Here is a 21,027-nt window from a genome sequence, read left to right on the forward strand (position 1 = left end):
GTAGAAGAAATATGTTCTGTGACACTCAGGTCTGAGAAGAAATCCTAACAGTCGGGTGAAGTGCACAAGGGCCCTGAAACTCTCCTAGGAGAGATGACTCCCTACACTCAGGTAGAAAAGAGAGCGCCCCACGGACGTGCAGGGGGCAATGATAAAAATCTTGTGATACTCACATAGTTGATGTTATTGAGACCCAATTACATTCCTCTAGGGGAAAGAAAACCTGTTGCTTGTCAGGAAGGTGAATAATGCATATCAAAACTCAAGTGGAATCATTCTGCCACTAACTGGGGGGATATGGCCTTGTCACTCCCTGCTAAACAAAGATAAGATGTCCTGGGCCAGTGTTAGAAGACGGAGGAAGAACAGGAAAGTATTCCCCAGAGAAGGCACTTTGAGACTGGAAAACCAAGCAGGCCACTACATACTGTTGACTCTGAGTTTGTTTTTGTTAAGATTTAATTTTGAGTAAGCTCTATACCCAGCATGGGGCTTGAACTCACAACCCTGAGATCAAGAGTCACACGCTCTGCTGACCGAGTCACCCAGGCACCCCTGTTTACAGAGTTTTATTCAGGTGGATTGGGCAGAGAATGACTGCAGAGTTGAAAGATTTCATGCGATGAGGCACATGCAGAAGGGCAGTAGTGAGATTGCACCTAATGGACAGCCGACCTCTAATTAGCTCTCGTGTCACCACCCGTGCCTCAGCAAGGGAAAGACTATGTTAGCTCCAACAGACTCTTGGGGGAGGGGGTGAAAACAAGCCTTCCCCCATCCTGGCCTTGGCAGGCATTCCTAAGGCGTGTATATCAATCTCCAAGGTGCCCGGAACACATAGCCCCAAGGGAGGTCACTGAGCAAACAGGAACAAGACGGAGGGCCAGAGATGGCGTCAGTGTTGTCAGCAACCCTAACCCAGTAATAGGAGAGGGAAGATCTTCTGGCCTGCAGGAAGAGTAGACTTGGGGACACTCGTGTATAGAAAATGAGAGCTTCTTGACAATTGGGTAGTGAGATGAGATGTCCGGACAATTGTCTAGTGGAAACGAGACATCTGACAATTAGGGAGAGGAGATGGAAACACTGGACATGCAGGTAGGGAAGGCAAGGCCTTGTTACACTCGAATAGGGAAGAGGAGACCCCTTGGGTGCTAAGAGAGAAGAGCTGGAACCTCCAGACATAGCAGAAGAGGTGAGTGCAAAGATCTCCTGACTCTCAGGTGGAGGAGAGCTCCAGATGCCCTGGAAGGAGACAGAACACCTTCAGGTAGTCAGAGAGTTGAGACGAGAATATCAGATATTTACAGAGCAAAGGAGACCTTGTGATGTTCAGGTAGAGAAGATGAAAGCTCATGACTTTTAGGGAGGGAGGGAGACTTCCTGGCAGCCAGGTGGAGGACACGAGAGTTCCTGGCACTTGAGCATGGCAGGCAGAACCTCAGGGCACTCACAGAGGTGAGATGTACTTCCTGAGCCTCAGATAGGGGATATAGGACCTCTGGGTTCTCAGCTAGAGAAGATGCAACAAAGTGACACTCAGGCGGTCCAGACGAGGCCTTTGGCCTTGAGATGGAAGAAGAGAGACATCCTCACATTCAGGAAGAAGAGATGATAGCTCCTGATACTCTGGTAGGACGTTCAAGACCTGCTGGACATTCAGTTGAGGGGGATGTGACCTCCTGAAAGTTATGTGAGATGAGAAGGTATGACATTCATATTTAGAGGAATAAAGATCATCTGGAAATCTGAAAACCCTTAATACTCAGGACACGAGGTGTCCCGACCCTCGGGTGGGAGAGGTGCACCCTCCTGACATTCAGATTGGCTAGTGGAGAACTTACACTCAGGTGGAGGATGGGAGACTGCCCTTCATGCAGGTAGAGATGTGATCTCTCACCCTCTTACAGAAGAGGTGGAACGTGTTAACACACAGGTATGTGAGGTGAGCCTTTGTCAACCTCTGGTAGGTGAGACACAGTCTCCTGACAATCAGAAGAAACGAAACTTCCTGATATTCAGTTAAGTGTAATGAGAGTTCTTTACACTTAAGTATAGGAGACACACCTTGTTGCACGTAGGTCCCAGAGGGGAGGCCTGGAGACACTCAGGTAGGAAACACCAGAGCTTGTGATACTCAGGAATGAATAGAAAGGTGGGCTTTGAAGTACTGAATTAAGGAAATTCAGAATGGCTCTCTGAAAAGTGTGCTGATAGCATGTACTTGGAAGAGGACAGACAGTTTTCCCCACACAGTATTAAGGATCGATTAATCTGGCCTGATTAACCTGACCTCTTGTAACCACTGACATGCGCCGTCTTGACACAGAGGGACGGAGCTGCCCTTCAATCCATGTTTGGAACAGGAAATGTGCTTACAGCCTGCATGAGGGGCAGACCCTGAGCTTGCACAAAGCTAGAACCTCAGATGATATGGGACCTCAGAAGGGTAACTCGGAATGAAGATCCTGGCCTTGGGACAGAGGGAGGGCGCTGCACCCAGGAGTCAGGGGGAGCCTGAACAGGAAGTTGGGAACTCCTCTGAGCCTGAACCAGTTAAGCGCAAGGGCTCCTGCCTGGCCTGATGCCTGGGGGGGTGGGGGTGGGAGGTCGCACTGCTGATTGGTCAGGAGGCCACAGGGCTTTGTGAAGTCGCTAGGGTTCCAGGCCAGGCTGCGGCAGGAGTATGGTGGAGATGCTGCCAACTGCCATCCTGCTGGTCTTGGCTGTGTCTGTGGTTGCCAAATATAACGCCACGTGTGAGTAAGTGTCGGGGACACCTTTGGGGTGTGTGTGGAGAGAGTGTCTTCTGAATAGTAAGCCCCACCCAGACTCTCCGTTCAGGGCGAGGGAGGAGGCCAAGTGCGGGCCTTAGTTGTTCCTGGGTCTCACAGGTGTGACCTCCACACCCCCCCCCCCCCACTCAGACCGTCCTTGTTCCCAGCTTCATCAGCCCATGGGCCCCAGGGCTGACCCCTGGGTTCCTGTGGCTCCCACAGCACAGACACTGGGACCTCTTCCTCACCTGGAGACTGGCCTCACTGCCTCTGGAACATCAAGTCTTACTTTTTAGGAGGCCTTTTATTCCCACAGATACTGAGGTGTCCCCACCTGTGTATGACTCCTAAGGCCCCAGGATACCATCACACCATGCCTCTGGGATCCCCCCTCCAACTTAGACTCCTACAGCCTCCAAGATACCCCCAAACTATTGTGGCCTCTCCCCAGCTCCCAGAATTCCTGTCCCTGGACCCCCGTGGCTCCCCATACCTGGGGCCACTGGACCTGCCTTGGCTACTCTGCCTCCTCTGCCACCACCCACCCCTGCCTTGCAGCCTCGACACCTCTAGCCTCCCCGTCTGCCTAGGGCTCTCCTACATTTCTAGGGCCCTTACTGTCTGTCCTGCTTCCCGTGGCCCTTTCTTTCCCCCAAACCATTTCCTAGACGCTGTAGCTCCTGGCCTCGCCACCACCCTGACAGCGCTTCTCCTCAGCATCGTCCCCCCTGGACTCTACCTACTCTGGGCCACCCCACTTTCAGCAGACCCCTAGCCTTACCTCCCCCATTGTGCAGGTAGGACAGGCTGGGCCTGTTCTCGGTTTGAACCGTGCCCCTGGTCTCTCCTCAGTGGCCCCTGTGGGTTACGGTTCAGGCAGAACCCGCAGGGGAGTGTCCGTATCGTCGGAGGGCAGGACGCGGCACTCGGGGCCTGGCCCTGGATGGTCAGCCTGCAGGTCTTCACTTCCCACAACAACCGAAGGTATCACGCGTGCGGAGGCACCCTGCTGAACTCCCACTGGTTGCTGACGGCTGCTCACTGCTTCGGGTCCAAAAAGTACGTGTGGGAACGCGTGGAGGGAGGTCTTCAGGAAGGCTGTTCTGGGGCAGGGGCTTTCCCCAGAGCTCTCTGTGCGGTCTCCCGGGCCTAGTGGCGACCAGACCTTTGACAGGGGAGGGCTCTGAGGGTCACCGTCACCAGAGGTTTCTGTCGAGCCAGTCCCTACTGAGGATAACCTGGCTTGCCTCTGTGCCCACAGAAAAGTATATGACTGGAGACTGATTTTTGGAGCAAGTGAAATTGTGTATGGGAGCGATAAACCAGTGAAGCCGCCTCAACAGGAGAGATATGTCGAGAAAATCATCATTCATGAGAAATACGTCCCCAGTTTAGAGCACAATGACATTGCTCTCTTGAAGATCACCCCTCCAGTTCCATGTGGGCAGTTCATCGGACCCGGCTGCCTGCCCCAGTTTAGGGCAGGCCCACCCAGAGTCTCCCAGGCCTGCTGGGTGGCTGGCTGGGGATTCTTAAGAGAGAATGGTGAGTATGGAGGGGGCTCGCAAGGGGGGACACTGCTGGTCATTCTCCTGGTGGTCTCTGAGGGGAAGGGGTAATATGTGCTGCCTGGTGGAGTGACACCCAGACCCCACCAGAGTCCTGTCGGTAGGTTCCGTTTTATAGCTGGAGAAACTGTTCAAAGCCTCACAACTTATGACTAGTGTGGTCGCCGAAGGGAAGGCTGAGCGCAGGCACAGGAGAACCTTGGTGCTCTTAGCACGGGGTCTAGCCTGTGTCTGTATCTGGGCCTGGAGCCTAGCTGCTGCATTCTGGACGTGGGTGCCCCTGAAACTTGGAGAAGAGCTCTGGACAGGGTTTTGTGGCTGTGGGCCAGTCCCTCTCCTCTCTGGCCCTCCATTTCCCCATCTGTGAATGGAAGGAGCCGGTCGCGTGGTCTCTGAGCTCTGAGCCCCCTGAGCCCAGCCCTCCTGGTCCTGACCAGCGCACCTCTCCTCCCCACCCTTGGTGGCCACAACACCAGAACCCACCCTGCCCTTTGGAGTTACTTCGTTTTCACTGTAGGAGAGGTTTTTTGCAGGTCAGCAGTGGGCAGCAAGGGTTTGACCGGCAGGTTAGGCCTTTTGGGTTTCCAAAGGTGGTCTCACGGAAATCTTTACCCAGTCACATTGGGGATGTGAAACAAGACTGAAATCTCTTGTGTCCCTTGATAATGGAAAACCGAGGGTTCCCGATTCAAGGCACTGCAGTCGTTTGGAGTCAAAAGTCAGGCTTTCCTGGTGACAGAACCTTGGTAGTTTCAGGCTGCTTCCTGGAACTGTTCTTTCTTAAGGCTGGTTCCGCTCTCTGGCAGGTTTGCTGTCCATTCTGTCCCTCAGGGAAGGGCTTCTCTTCCCAGGCACCCTTGCTTTCACTGGCCTCTGCTGGCCCGTGGCCTTCTCTCCCTGGCCCGGGGTGTCACCCTCTGTCTGGCTGTTGATGTCCATGGCTCTGCCGTGGCCTCTGGAGCATCCTTTTTTTCCCACTCACCGGCCTACCCTGCTCTGCCCACCCACTTGGACATGGGCACAGCATTCCGGGGTTCTTGCCGTCCCTGGGGGGACTGATCTCAGGGTTCCCATCTGCACCCCCACCCCCACCCTCACCTTTGCTATCCTTTCGCTCAAAAGGATTCTAGGCTCCCAGCTACACCCTGGACATCGTGCAAAGTCTCTTTTGTTCTAGAATTCCCCTCAACATAATGGGTTTTCTATTATTTTTTGGTGAACACTCCCCCACCGCCAAGGCCAAGTCTTAAAGAAATCTCCAGCCTCCAAAGTTCTGTGACATTCCTTCAGACCTTTCTTTTTCTATGTCCTCCTTGAACCCATACGCTCTGGGGCTGAAAGAGCACTTTGGGGGTGGTCTTCCTTTTCTACTGAATTTTGAATGCTTGCAGACCTTTTTAGCATTTTTCCTGTAAAGCCAAGGTGTCGGGATTGAGAACGCCCTTTCTGTTTCAGGACACCTGGCTCTTGACAATGAAACTTGTGGCTGTCCAGACTCTGTAGGCTGTGCCATAGATTTAAAAGGTCACCTTAGGGGCGCCTGGGTGGCTCAGTCGGTTAAGCGTCCGACTTCGGCTCAGGTCATGATCTCACGGTTTGTGAGTTCGAGCCCCACATCGGGCTCTGTGCTGACAGCTCGGAGCCTGGAGCCTGCTTCGGATTCTGTGCCTCCTTCTCTCTCTGCCTCTCCCCCACTTGTGCTCTGTCTCTCTCTCTCTCTCAAAATTAAGTAAAAAAAAAAAAAAAAAAAGCTCACCTTAAATGAGCAGGCTTCTTGTGGCAATTTCAGTGTCACCGCTGTCTCAGGGACGGGGCACATACAACACTCTCACTGCTGCTTGGATGGTATGCAAAGCTGAGCTAAAGGGACCCAAAACACGTTCAAAGCCACACAGATGCACATTCAGCTGTTTTCCGGGTGCCTACTGTGTGCCTTGCTCCTCCCCGCCCCCCTTGCTGCACGTGGCTCTGGCTTCACGTTGGCCTGCATCGCCATGTTCCAGGTCTGACTGCCACCTCGCCACCTGTATGCAGGCAATTTCAGACTCCCCTGCCAGGCGGTGGCTGGGCTGTGGGTGATGCTGCAGGGGGGGGCCCTTCTGTTTGCGGGGGCCACTGGTGAAGGGGGAATGGCTGCACCTATTCTTGAGCTCTGTCTAAGCCAGATGCGAGGTTGGCTGATTGAGGCATCGCCTGGGCTGGACCTTCCTTAGCCCGAAGGTCATGATGGAGCATCTGGGGCTGTAAAGGAAGTTCTGACTTGGCTTCAGGTCATTCCAACCACCTGCACCCCTGACAGGTCTGTCTGTGTGCGGACACGACCCCACAGCTCTTCCCTTTATAGAACCTCCTCAAAGCAGCAGGGAGGCACGCGGGAGGGACTCCTCCCGTCCACAGCTGAGCAGAGGCATCCCGGGTGAAAAGCAGCGAGGGTGACCCAGAGCTGTGCTACGGGGGATGAGGCGTGTGTCTTGGGCTTAAGTGTAGAGGAAAACCTTGGTCTGAATCCCGGCCTCACCACTTCCCTGCCAGGACGAAGTGGAGGAAAGGCGAGTCACAGCGCTCCACGCAGGGGGTTGCTGTGGGCTGTAAATGAGGTGACACACTCTGGCTGTTAGTCTGCCCTCGGCACACACAGCCCTGGAGCCGCATCTGCATCTACCGGCTGCACACGCCCACCTCCACCCCACACCCTGCCTGCCCTTCTCCTCAGGGTTATGTGAGGAGAGGCCAGGGGCATTCGCTCCCATGGGTTTAATGGTTTTCTTTCATGGGTTTAATCAGAGCATTTGGGGGCGATGGGGTTCTGTGGGGGGACGGGGCAGGGCTTTCCCAGCACACGTCTGTGCTCGCTGACCACTGAGCCAGGCGCCTGGCTGCAGCCTACAGGACGTCACCTACACTGCAGGAGGCACGCGTGAACCTCATCGATCTCGACCTATGTAACTCCACCCAGTGGTACAACGGGCGCATCCGGTCCACCAACGTGTGCGCGGGGTACCCTGAAGGCAAGATTGACACCTGCCAGGTAACGCCCCTCAGGTGCCCACTTCCAGCCGACTCCTCTTGTTTGAGTCCCTCTTGTTTGAGCTACACTACCGCTAGGGCCCTGCTCCAGTGACCCCTTCCCTGGCCCCATCTTCCGGCAGTGAGGGTGGGGGGAGACACTAACCTGCTGCCCCTACAGAGGACCAGTCGCCACACCGAGAGCTTATTCTGCCATGGCACAGGGGTCAAACCACCCAACCGCCACCCCTGAAGAGAATGCTTGCCTCTCTTCGCCAGAAATCAAAACCTCCCAATCCACGTGTACACAGGCCCATGTATGCATGAAGCCACATGCATGGACGCATGGGTCGCTTACTCCCTCCTCACTGGAAGGAAACCCATGACAATCCATACCCTTCTCACATTCCAACCGAAGATGTTGGTACCAACTCAAACTTTGCCACAACCACTGTGTTCATGGCAGCAGGAAGTCATGTGACCCAGAGACTGTCCTTCCAGAGCCTATGGCCCTTCTGGGCAGGGGAAAAGTGGCTCAGGCAGAGAGTGACTCCTGTGTCCTTCTGGGCAGGGGGACAGCGGCGGTCCTCTCATGTGCAGAGACAACGTGGCAAATACCTATGTGGTCGTGGGAGTTACAAGCTGGGGGGTAGGCTGTGCCCGAGCTAAGCGCCCTGGAGTCTACACGGCCACCTGGCCCTATCTGAACTGGATTGCCTCCAAGATTGGTTCTAATGTCTTGCACATGGCTCAAGTGCCCACCTCTCCCCCTCCCACTACTCCAGCACCCCCAGTCAGACGCCCCTCTGCCCACCCTTCTGCTCGCCCTCCTTGGTACTTCCAACGCCCTGTTGAACCACTTCCTGCGCATCCCCCTGCATCTCAACCTCGACCCCGACCCCAACCCAAACCCCCAGCCCCGTCCCTGCCTCCACCCCCACCCCCGCCTCCATCCCCATCCCCACCCCCTCCCGCACCCCCACCTATCACTAAACCTCCCCAAGTGCTTTCTTTTGCCAAGCGGCTACAGCAACTCATAGAGATCTTGAAGGGGAAGACCTTTTCTAGCACAAAGGGGTATTATGAAATGGAGACCACAGACCTCCCCGAACTGACGGCTGCTTCCTGATCCAACCCCATTCCCGACAGACCCAGTGAGCCCTTCACTCTTGAGAAAAAAAAAAGATGAAATAAATAACTATAACTATAACTATAAATACATATCCATGAAGAGATGCTTTCTGGAGTTCTTCCTACCTGCCCTCTCCAACTCAGTCCAAACCCTCCCACATCAAATCTACCCTCCCTCTTTCACCCTCCAACAAGGTGGACTTGCTTATACGTTAACATCAGTTGTGGTTTTTTAAATCTTGATTTTTATCGTTATTTTTATAAAGCCTTTTTTTTTTTTTTTTTTTTTTTTTTGAGGGAGAGAGAGCACAAGCAGGGGAGGGGCGGAGAGAGAGGAAGACAGAGGATCCGAAGTGGCTCTGTGTTGACAGCAGTGAGCCTGATGTGGGGCTCGAACTCACGAACCATGAGATCATGACCTGAGCTGAAGTTGGGTGCTCAACCAAGTGAGCCACCCAGGTGCCCCTAAATCTTGATTTTTAAAGTTGGAACAAGGTGACCTGGGGCCATAGGCCGGTTATGGTCTTTATTTCACACTCAGTGTCTCTGTGTATTAAATTAGTAAGGGTGGGTGCTGGCAGTACTCCTGTGAGCTGAACTGATTCAGAAGGAGGAGTGTGCATCTGAATCCATTGGAAGAATGACCCCAATCTGAAGTTTTGTAGAGTGGCCGACCAGTGCTCAGTCCGCATGGCCGACCCCAGGCAGGAGTCTGCCCTCAACCAGAATTGCTCATGTCCATTTGTAAATCCTGAGAAAGATCTTGATGGGCTCAGGTCAACTGCCTACTCTGGTCTGGGCATAAACCAAACCTAAATGCTGGATTAACCACTTGAGAATTAAAGATGGCAAGCTCCAAGGGCACCTGGGTGGCTCAGTAGGTTAAGTGTCCAATCTTGACTTCGGCTCAGGTCATGATCTCATGTTCATGGGTTTGAGCCCCGTGTCGGTCTCTGTGCTGACAGTGAGGAGCCTGCTTGGGATTCTCTCTCTCTGTCTCTCTCTCCCCCTCCCCTGCTTGCTCTCTCTCTCTCTCTCTCTCTCTCTCAAAATTTATAAAAGTAAGCTTAAAAAAAGAAAAAATGGCAGGCCCCAGAAAGAAACCCTCTTGGCTCCTGGCTGGGCAGTTGCTGCAAGAAGCATCCATTCTCTTCTCTGTTCACCAAACTGTGCACGTTTCATGTGCGAGATGGTCCCATGTGCTGGTTGCAAAGACAGATGGCAGAAGGTGCAGGAGCATGAGGGAGGAACCTGGGGTGAGGAAGACCAAGGACCCTGTCCTCTTCCTGCTGGGGCGGCAACAGAGACGGATGAAGCAGCACGCGTCTTCATTTTCAGGATTCATCAGTCTGACTGGGTTCAAACAAACACCCTGCTTTACCCCTCCTCAGCTGTGTGGCCTTGGGAATATGGCCAGAGGGTTGTGTGACAATGAAATTAGGACAGATAGGAAGCATTCAGAGCAGAGTTGACACGCTATAAATGCTGTAATTTAGAGCCAACTGGCGAGGAGATGCTGGGTAACCTCACGTTTATCTGCAGAGGCGCTCTGGTGCATACCACCTGCACACTCATGATCCCTGAAATGCTAGGCTACAAAGGAAAGCTTGCAAATTGGTCTGGGTGGCCCATAGCTCTGTAGTGTAGCGATGTTTGATTAAATTAAAACCCCACATTTTATCTGCCTTGGCTAAGAACTGACATTGCTAAGATTGTCCATTATTCTTTTTGTTGGCTTTGGTCTGTCTCTTCTAAAGCCAGTTTCTTACTCTCCCTACTGGGTACATAAGCTTTGTACCCTGGTATCAGATGCTAGATATCCTCTAAACACTGAAGAAAACTCAGAGTCAGTCACACAGCGAGACAGAAACCAACTATGGGCCACGTGATCCAGAACAGAAACAGTCATGGCAGCAGCTCCGGACCTGCCCTCACCCTTCCTGGGCAGTCCTGAATCCTGAGCCAGAGCCCCGTGGATCTGCAGGTGGGAGTGGTGGGGCAAGGTGTGCTCAGGCTAGGGAATGGGGGTGGGTGTGGAGGGTTTGGGACAAGTATGGAGGAGCTACAGTACCAGTGGTTTCCTTCCACCTTCAGATCATCCCTCCTCCTCAGAGCCTCCCAGGATCCAGAACACATTCTTCCGGCACTCTCTCTTCTTTTTTTTTAAGCATTTATTTTTTTTTTTTATTATTTAAAAAAAATTTACATCCAAGTTAGTTAGCATCTAGTCTAACAATGATTTCAGGAGCAGATTCCTTAATGCCCCTTACCCATTTAGCCCATCCCTGCTCCCACACCCCCTCCAGTAACCCTCTGTTTGTTCTCCTTATTTGAGTCTCTTATGTTTTGTCCCCCTCCCTGTTTTTATATTCTTTTTGCTTCCCTTCCCTTATGTTCATCTGTTCTGTGTCTTAAAGTCCTCACATGAGTGAAGCCATATGATACTTGTCTTTCTCTAATTTCACTTAGCATAATACCCTTAATTCCATCCACGTAGTTGCACATGGCAAGATTTCATTCTTTTTGATTGCCGAGTAATACTCCATTGTATGTGTGTGTGTGTATATATATATATATATATATATATATATATATACCACATCTTCTATATCCATTCATCCATCGATGGACATTGGGCTCTTTATATACTTTGGCTGTTGTTGATAGTGCTGCTATAAACATTGGAATACGTGTGTCCCTTCGAAACAGCATACCTGTATCCCTTGGATAAATACCTCATAGTGCAGTTGCTGGGTCGTAGAGTAGTTCTTACTTTTTTGAGGCACCTCCATACTGTTTTCCAGAGTGGCTGTACCCGTTTACATTCCCACCAGCAGCGCAAAAGAGATCCTCTTTCTCCGCATCCTCACCAACATCTGCTGTTGCCTGAGTTGTTAGTGTTCGCTATTCTGACAGGAGTGAGGTGGTATCTCATTGTGGTTTTGATTTGCATTTCCCTGATGATGAGTGATGTGGAGCATTTTTTCATGTGTCGGTTGGCCATCTGGATGTCTTCTTTGGAGAAATGTCTACTCATGTCTTTTGCTCATTTCTTCACTGGATTATTTGTTTTTTGGGTGTTGAGTTTGATAAGTTCTTCATAGGTTTTGGATACTAACCCTATATCTGATATGTCTTTGCAAATATCTTCTCTCATTCCATTGGTTGTCTTTGAGTTTTGCTGATTGTTTCCTTTGATGTCCAGAAGCTTTTTATTTTGATGAGGTCCCAATAGTTCATTTTTGCTTTTGTTTCCCTTGCCTCTGGAGACGTGTTGAGTAAGAAGTTGCTGTGGCCAAGATCAAAGAGGTTGTTGCCTGCTTTCTCCTCGACGATTTTGATGGCTTCCTGTCTCACACTTAGGTCTTTCATCCATTTTGAGTTTATTTTTGTGTCTGGTGTAAGAAAGTGGTCCAGGTTCATTCTTTTGCATGTCGCTGTCCAGTTTTCCCAGCACCACTTGCTGAAAAGACTGTCTTTATTCCATTGGATATTCTTTCCTGCTTTGTCAAAGATTTTTGACAAAGTTTACCGTATGTTTGTGGGTCCATTTCTGGGTTCTCTACTCTGTTCCATTGATTTGAGTGTCTGTTTTTGTGCCAATGCACTCTCTCTTCTTTACACGCTCGAATCCTCATCCCTCTCTCCTCATTGGGCCTGTCATCTGTCGCTGACACTTGGGTCTCCTCCCTGGAGAGACAGAGCCTATGCTTGGGGAACACTCGTGGGAGGCCATGGATTGGGTAGAACCTGCAGAATCCACGTGATGGTTTCTTGTGTATCTTCTGGAAACTTTCCATGCCCATGAATATATTTATATATAATCTAATCCCCTTATTTATTCGCTGTTTATGCTACTCTGACTTCCTTTTTCATGTAGCAAATTAGGCATATTTCCATCTTAGCACATAGGGACCCACCTCCTCTAAATTATGTTCTGCAGTAGGGCTCCACATTTCCTTCCTGGGAGGGAATATCTAGCCTTCCGCTTTAGCCTTCCCTCAATGTGCCCATTTCCCCATATGTAAGCCAACACTGGTTTATATCAAACTCACTGATGTTTGCAAAACTAACAGATGTTCTAATTTACATTTTAAAAATTATGAATGAATTTGTTTATAAGTGAAATGAGACTCTTCTGATAGCCTTCGTGTCCCTGTGGATATTGTAACCCTGAAAACGGCTCCCAGATCCCGGAGCAGGTACTGCTGCACAGAGATGGAAAGAACAGGGGAGAAACACACAGGCTGCATGATGAGCCAGCACCAGAGGGCATCAGGGCATCTGAGGGATATGCTCCCTGCTTCCTTGTAGGGTGGTTAGGCAAATGATAAGTATTTTTAAAGAATAGAATTCATACTGAATTTTATTGCTAAGAACAGTAACAAAGTGATTTGACAGTGGCTAAATCTGTGCACATGGTAAAACCGTGACTCCTGAGCGTTCGGGGGGGTGGGTAGACGTACAATAATGAGTGTAGGTACAAGTTCTAATTGTGAATTTGATACATACTTGAAATTTTATATTTTCAAGGAAAAAAATGATCCCAATGAATATAATTTTGGTAAATTAAAAAATTTTTAAAAATTTTTTTACATTGATTTATTTTTGAGAGACAGAGTGAGATGGTGTGAGAGTGGGGGAGGGGCAGAGAGAAGGAGACACAGAATCCGAAGCAGGCTCCAGGCTCTGAACAAGGTGTCAGCACAGAGCCCCACATGGGGCTCGAACCCACAAACTGTAAGATCATGACGTGAGCTGAAGTCTGACACTCAACCGACTGAGCCACCCAGGAACCCCTAATTTTGGTAAATTTTAACTGGAAGCAGAAAAAATGGAGGTAGTTCATTCTTTTTTAAAAGTTTATTTTGAGAAAGAGAGAGAGAGAGAGAGAGAGAGAGAGAGAGAATCCCAAGCAGGCTGTGCACCATCAGCACAGAGCCTGACCTGGGGCTCGAACTCCAAATCATGAGATCATGATCTGAGCCAAAATCAAGAGTCAGACACTCAACTGACTGAGCCACTCAGGCTTCCCAGTAGTTCATCTTTAATGTGTAGAAAACTGATCAAGAAACAGAAATCAGCCTAATGCAGTTTTCTGCAGAAAGTACTCTAGGACCAAGAATCATCAGTGACCTGCTTCTGGTCACTATAGTTGAGCCCATATACGTCTCTTGGGTAAATACTCAGACTGTGCAATGGCTGGGTAGTATGTCAATGTAAATTTTGACATATGAATGCACCCAGGGCACCAGCACCACAGTCAAAATAGTGAACCTGCCCATCACTTTGAAGGCTCCCTTCTGGCGTTCTGTCATCCCTGCAGCCCCATTGGCCCAAACAACTTCTGATCTGTTTCTCTCATTGTGTATTCATTTGCATTAAAAAATTATAAATGCAATCATACAGTGACTGCCCTTTTTTTGTCTAGCTTCTTTCATTCAGTGCAATCATTTTGAGATTTGTCTCTGTGGCAGTGTGTTCCAGCAGTTTCCTGGTCACTGATGAGTGCTCCACTGTGTGCCTGAACCACAATTTGTTGTTCTGTTCACCAGGCGATGGACTTTCAGCTGTTCACAGTTTTTGGCCATTGCAAATAAAGGAGCTATGAGCATTTGTACACAAGTCTTTGTGTGGGCATATGCTTTCGTATCTCTTTGCTAAGTACTTATGTGCTGGATCATGTGGTAGGTGTGTGGTTAGCATTTTTTTTTTTTAAAGATTTTTTTTTAAATTTTTTTACATTGATTTATTTTTGAGAAACAGAGTGGGACAAAGTGTGAGCAGGGGAGGGGCAGAGAGAGAAAGAGACACAGAATCAGAAGCAGGCTCCAGGCTCTGAGCAAGCGGTCAGCACAGAGCCTGATGCTGGGCTCGAACTCACAAACTGTGAGATCATGACCTGAGCCGAAGTCGGACGCTCAACCGACTGAGCCACCCAGGCGCCCCTGGTTAGCATTTTTAAAAATTGCCAAAGGGGCGCCTGGGTGGCGCAGTCGGTTAAGCGTCCGACTTCGGCCAGGTCACGATCTCGCGGTCCGTGAGTTCGAGCCCCGCGTCGGGCTCTGGGCTGATGGCTCGGAGCCTGGAGCCTGTTTCCGATTCTGTGTCTCCCTCTCTCTCTGCCCCTCCCCCGTTCATGCTCTGTCTCTCTCTGTCCCAAAAATAAATAAATGTGAAAAAAAAATTGCCAAAATGTGTTTTCAAGGTGGTTGCCATATTCTACATCCCCATCAGCTGTGTCTGAGAGCCTGTACCTTTAACGCCTCGCCAAAACTTGGTGTGCTTGGTCTTCTCATTTTAGCCATTCTTATAGGTTGTAGGGCAAGAATATTTGACAGTAGCAAAATGTGGGAGGGCACCTAGGGAAAGAAGGAAGCAGAGAGAAAAAGGCATAAAATTAAATTTGTCCAAATAGAATTTAAGTTTTTCAAGCATCATAAACATCAATGGAAAACATGTGAAGGGCACACGATAGCGACAGCCGTTAAGTCTCGCCGTTAAGATCCTGCTAACGTCTTTGCTGCATCAGTTCCAGGCGAGGCCTGATGAAGAAGCTGGCGGTCTGCCTCCCATGTAAAGATATTCCAGTTTCCAACCGCCCAGAGCCTCCCTGAGGGAGAGCAACACTTTGTGTTGAAAACAAAGTCCTCAGGGCACCTGGCTAAGCTCAGTGTAGAGTGTGCCACTCTTGATCTTGGGGTCCCGAGTTCAAGCCCCATGTTGGGCATAGCGATTACTTTCAAAAAATTCAAAACAAAAACAAAAACAACCAATAGTAAACAAACACACACAAGTCAACAACTTAGCCACAGTTTATCCCCCACTTTTAGGGCGATGATAGGTTTGTCCTTCACAAGAAGCATTTCCTGTGCTGCCTTATTGACCTTTCTATTGTTCGTTTAGTTCCAATGTATGCTTTGGTCTTGCTCCGCAAAGTCTTTCCTTCTCCCCAAAGCTCTAGGAAATCCCAGTTTTGATCTGCATGCTCAGTGAGAATTCATTCATTTCCATGATATTTTCATAAAGAAGAAGATAAACGGTGCAGAGAGAGCCCAGGGCTGGGACCTAAATTGGCCCTAAATTCTCCTGGGTGGCTTGAGCTGTTGCTCAATTGACCTTGTTAGGCAAGTATGTGCCAGTGTGTCAGATTCATGCTACATATCAGCCCAGACAGATCCGGGAGTGTGGTTAGGGTAAAATGATTCTTCAGGCTATATACTTCAGGAATGTTTATAAAATTTAACCTAATTCTGGGTTTTTAAATTTGTGAGATAAGAATCCAAGCTTCAATAATTTTCACCTTGATTAAGATGACTTAACTGCTGCATTATATTAAAGCAGTTAAAGTGTTCTTGCCGTACAGAATGGGATCGTGAAGACGGCCTGGTCATGGTGATGTGGGGTCAGTGATGGTGAATGGGCTGTCCTACCGTTTCAGCTTCTACTTTGCTCTCCAGTCACTGAAACACTGTCTACTCACAGTAAATGTATATATTTTTCACATACACAGCTTGGTTCAGATTACTTTGTAGAATATAGGCCACTTTCAAAATTGTAAGCAACATTCCTAAAAGCAAACAAAACAAAACAAAACAAAAATTCTACACATTTCTTCTTCCAAAGCCTTTGAAAACAAACCTCAAACATTCCGAAAAGTGGTGCTCTGCATTTATGCAAGATGCAGCTATTAGAAAGTAAGGAAGGAGCAAATTAATAATTGTGGCAATACAATAATTTGAAAATTATACTTGGATCCTGTGAGTTCAGCCAAATGTTAGCTTATGGCTGCATCAAACCAAGATTTAATGAACATTCTAATCAGTTTAAACTTTGTATTATTGCTCTTCTTTTAAGGAAATAAATTCTCTAATACCAGTGCCATATCCTCTAGGTAATTTGTTTAGTGTGATTCTACCCGAGACTGGTGATTGTTACCTCCTAACTACGCCCCAAGTGCATAGGTACTCTGTGAGCTATACAGGACAGGATGCACTTTGGGAAGATTAGACCGCACTTCTCTGTTAAGTCTTGTTCAGAAGACCATAGAATGCACCCAAAGTGACCTTCCGGAATGTTTTTCCACACTAGAGGTGATAAATAGAACTCATGTGATCACAAATTCTTATAGAAGCCAGCAAATGTTAGAATAAACTGGCTCTTCAATTTAGTGTTTCATTAATACCTAAAATCTGTTTTTGTGTATTAGTAAAATTAGCATTACTTCATCTGACAAAAGAATAAATATACTTACAAAGGTATAACTCACAAGTTAGAATTTTAAATAGACTCAGAGCTTCTTAGATTCTTTTCTTAAATCAGCAAATCTCTCTGATGTAGAGGGGAAGCCCCTATGCAGTTTGACTTTCTTTAGCTGTCTAAGGATAAAATTAAATGCTTAATTCATATTCAATGCAGGACACTGTTTCAGTTCACACCAGACCCTGAGAATTCACTGAGAAATCTGACAAGAGGAGTGTCGCCGTTATTGTTTTGTTTAATGAACGTCATAATTGTAAATACATATAATAAACTTACACTACACCAAGAGCATCTTTTTTTGTTTATTTTGAGAGAGCATACACGTGTATGTGCGCATGAGTGGGAGAGGGGCAGAGAGCGAGAGAGAGAGAGAGAGAGAGAGAGAGAGAGAAACAGAGAGAGAGAGAAACAGAGAGAGAGAGTCCCAAGCAGGTTCCGTGTTGTCAGCACTGAGACCGATGACTTGGGGCTCAATCTCATGACCATGAGATCATGATCATGAGATCATGACCTGTGCCGAAATCGAGGGTCGGATGCTCAACCGAGTGAGCCACCCAGGTGTCCCCGCACCAAGAGCATCTTTAACAGAGGTGCTGGCACATATTGTAACACTGTTTTAAACTACAAATGCTAAATACCTATTTCAAATACTCTAATTTGTAAATATCTGTGATGTAACAATGGCACTTTACCACAGTGAATGGGAAACAATGCCACTTTTTTTTTTTACCCACTTTATGATTTAATTTCCTTAACCAACAATTACATTAACACTTATATGCCTTTCAAAAATGTGCAATACACAATCACAAGACTATGGAACTAAGTTTAATCATACTTTAATTAGAAAACTCACTTTTGTATTCTTATGTTTTTGGTAAAGGAAGAACAAAGTGTTAACTATAATACTTCCAATGTAATGACTTTTGTTCAAGATTATGAAAAATTTGAATATTTTCCCTCAAGACCATTTCATTTCAAATTTATGCCGTTTGTTTAGTCACCTGACCAGAAAGAAAGGAAATAAAAGGAAAAAAGATACTTGTCCAGATTAAATAGAGAATGCTAACAAGCATTCAATGCATAGCTTTCTTGGTTGATCTGCCCCACATACCACTGCAAAGTACTGTCGCACTGGGGCATACCAGAAAGGAAGACCCGATCGTCTCACTCTTAACTAGGCTCAAAAATTTTCATTAAAAAAAAATTTTTTTTAACGTTTATTTTTTAGAGACAAAGCATGAGCTGGGTAGGGTCAGAGAGAGAGGGAGACATAGAATCCGAAACAGGCTCCAGGCTCTGAGCTGTCAGCACAGAGCCCGACGCGGGGCTCGAACTCATGAACCTGAGCTGATCATGACCTGATCATGCATGACCTGAGCTGAAGTCAGACCCTCAACCGACTGAGCCACCCAGGCACCCCTGGGTTCAAAAATTTTTAAATCAGAGCTTTACTAAGTTTCTTTAATCCTTCTTCCAATAAGGCACTGTCACCCTGGTCAGGAAATACCCACAGCTCTGATAGTACTTTATGTTTGGTTCTGTCCTGCTCATCCAAGCAGCAGCAACGCAGCCCTTTTGAGAAGTGAAGGTAATCACCTGGCTGTTCTGATTTCTCAGGAGGCTGCTGCTGTCGTATCCAGTGCTAACGTCCTGTACCTGCACTATAACAAGTATCACACAGGATTGTGGATAGTCTTTTGGAGAATAAAAATTGTGAAACCTTTCAAATACACTTTTGAGGTTAGTTGGAGCATAACACAAGAACTGAGAAGTCTTTTAAACTTTTTTTTTGAAAGGGGTGCCTGGGTGACTCAGTCAGTTAAGTGTCTGCCTCTTGCTTTCAGCTCAGGTCGTGATCTCGTGGTTCATGAGATTGAGCCCCTTGTGGGGACTCTGCGCTGACAGTGCGGAGCCTGCTTGGGATTCTCTTTCTCTCTCTCTGCCCCTACCCTGCTTGCGTGCGCGCACGCTCTCTGTCTCTCAAAATAAATACATAAACTTAAAAAAAGGAGTCTCTGAATTTGATAACCATATTTTCCTAACCCTTAATCAGTTGCTGTTTCAACGTTGTGTTCCTGGGTTCCAGGTATGCTCCCACCTTAGCGGCAACAATGGCTGCACTCACCCCACCTTTATGCAAAGGGAAGTTCCACATGGAAAACCAATGAACTAAAAGGGCTTCTTTCCCGTTTTCCTGGAGGCCTTCCCACCACCCACCCCTGTTTTGCTGAGAAATAATTGTTACTCTAACCCTTTAAGGCATGCAGCACGATGGTTGGGTCTGCAGCTATTGTGAAATGATTGCCAAGCAGATGCAGCTAGCATCCATCTTCTCATACACATATAACAAAAAGAAAAGAAAAAAGGAAAGAAAGGAGAAACACGGTTTCCTTGTGATAAGAACCCTCAGGCCCTCCCCTCTGTTAGCCCCCTGGCTGTGCACCACGCAGTTGCTTCCTTTTATTCTTCTCCCAACCCACTTAAAACCTGCTAATGTTTCTCCACAACGAAACCCTTCTTTAGGTGCAGCTGGCTTCAGATTTCTGGAAGAGACTGTGGTGGCTAACATATACACACCCTTCACATCGGCATTTCTTGACGTACTTTTCCTCCCGCAATCAAATGCCCATCCCCAACACAGCCACCGACGTGAAAACTCTCCAGCGGCCGTCCTCCTCGAGTTCTGCCACTGCCGTCAGGGTCTGCAGCATTTAGCCGTAGACGAGTCTGGAACAAGTCGTGGGTTCAGGAATTGTAGGCTTAAAGCCAAACATGTGGAAGGCCACCTCCATGGTCACTTCTGCCCCCACGAAAAGATGCATGTATAGCATTTCAAGGTTGTCTTTGAATTCAACTCCCTGTGCAAACAGGTCTTTTTCAGACCCTTCATGTACCTCTTGCAAGTGTCCCACAGAGGACCTCTCTTCAGTGGGTTAGTACCCACTACATTTTCATTCCAGGGATCGTTGCAGGGCTCCACACAGTTTCCATACATTTCGGGATTTCTTTATCATGAGGAGCTGTGAACACCAGTTTCCTGATAACCCTTGTATCTGTTGTCTTGCCTGCAGTTGTGAGAGGCACTCCTGGGCTGCATCTGACGGAAAAGGTGCGGGGGTTGTACTGAGGGAAGCAAGAGGCAGGGACAAGGGCAGCCGGCTCAGCGAGCTGAGCAAGTCTGTAGCTGCTGGTTACTTGACACCGGTGTCCCTGTGAAGTCTTAGCAACAGCCCTGAAGGCATTTGTGCATTCTCTGTTTGTGTTGGCGTTTCACTGTAAGGCCATTCATACAGCAAAACCCTGCCCCCATGGCAGAGTCAAGTCCTGAGGTTCTAGAAGTCATCTGGCGACAAAGATGATCTCGAAACTTCTTGCTTGTCCCACGCCAGAACAGATCTTCAATTTGCTCTTTTGTTTTGGGATTGTTCAGCGTTTTATTTAAAAGGGTACGATCCAGGAAGAGCCACGTGGAAGAGATGAATAGGGCAAAGTATGTGGGGGGACGCGCTGTGGAGATCTGTGCTGTCTCAGGACCCCACGCTCCCAGCACTGCTATGAACTCACCAACCTGGAAATCACCCGGTTTCAATGTGCATTTCCCTAAAGACTAGTGATGTGAAGCATATTTTCATGTGTCTACTGCCATTCACATATCTTGTTTGGTGGTCTGTTCAAATTTTTGCTTTTTAAAAATTTTTTATGGTCTTTTTTTTAGAGTTTTGAGAGTTCTTTTTATATGCTGCACATAAGTCCTCTATCACATATATGGTTTGTAAATACTTTCTCCCAGTCTGTGGCTTGTCTTTTAATTCTCTAAATAGTGTCTTTTTAAGAACAGAAGTTTTACATTTTGATTAAGTACATTTAATCAATATATTCTTTTATAGAGCATTCTTTTTTAAAAGTTTATTTATTTTGAGAGAGGATGGTAGTGGCAGAGAGAGGGGGAGAGAGAGAATCGCACGCAGGCTCCGTGCTCAGCGTGGAGCCCAACATGGGGCTCGATCTCATGAACTGTGAGATCATGACCCGAGCCGAAATCAAGAGTCAGATGCTCAACTGACTGAGGCACCCAGGCACCTCTGCAGATCAGTTTTTTTGCATCATATATAAGAAATTTTTGCTTCATTCAAGGCCTCAAAGACTTTATTTCATGTTTTCTTTTGGAAGTTTTAGAGCTTTAGGTTTTACATGTAGGTCTGTGGTCCATTTTGGGTTAATTTTTGTGTATGGTAAACTGTGGATTGAAGTTCGTTTTTTGGTGTATGGATATGCAGTTG

The 21,027-nt window shown here is 47.9% G+C and overlaps 1 protein-coding gene and 1 pseudogene across 1 annotated transcript; one reads left to right on the forward strand and one right to left on the reverse strand.

Moving 5' to 3' along the window:
- The first annotated feature begins 2,652 nt into the window (after positions 1-2,652).
- ACR (acrosin) lies at positions 2,653-8,582 on the forward strand. Its single transcript, XM_045464526.1, has 5 exons — positions 2,653-2,763; positions 3,630-3,836; positions 4,039-4,322; positions 7,228-7,373; positions 7,923-8,582. Exons 1-5 carry the CDS (start codon positions 2,687-2,689, stop codon positions 8,478-8,480), a joined length of 1,272 nt encoding a protein of 423 aa, XP_045320482.1. The 5' UTR covers positions 2,653-2,686; the 3' UTR covers positions 8,481-8,582.
- Positions 8,583-19,023: 10,441 nt separating this feature from the next.
- Positions 19,024-20,130, reverse strand: LOC123590982 (annotated as a pseudogene).
- Between the last annotated feature and the right edge of the window lie 897 nt (positions 20,131-21,027).

The sequence above is a fragment of the Leopardus geoffroyi genome, chromosome B4 (genome assembly GCF_018350155.1).
Source record: "Leopardus geoffroyi isolate Oge1 chromosome B4, O.geoffroyi_Oge1_pat1.0, whole genome shotgun sequence".
Lineage (NCBI taxonomy): Eukaryota > Metazoa > Chordata > Mammalia > Carnivora > Felidae > Leopardus > Leopardus geoffroyi.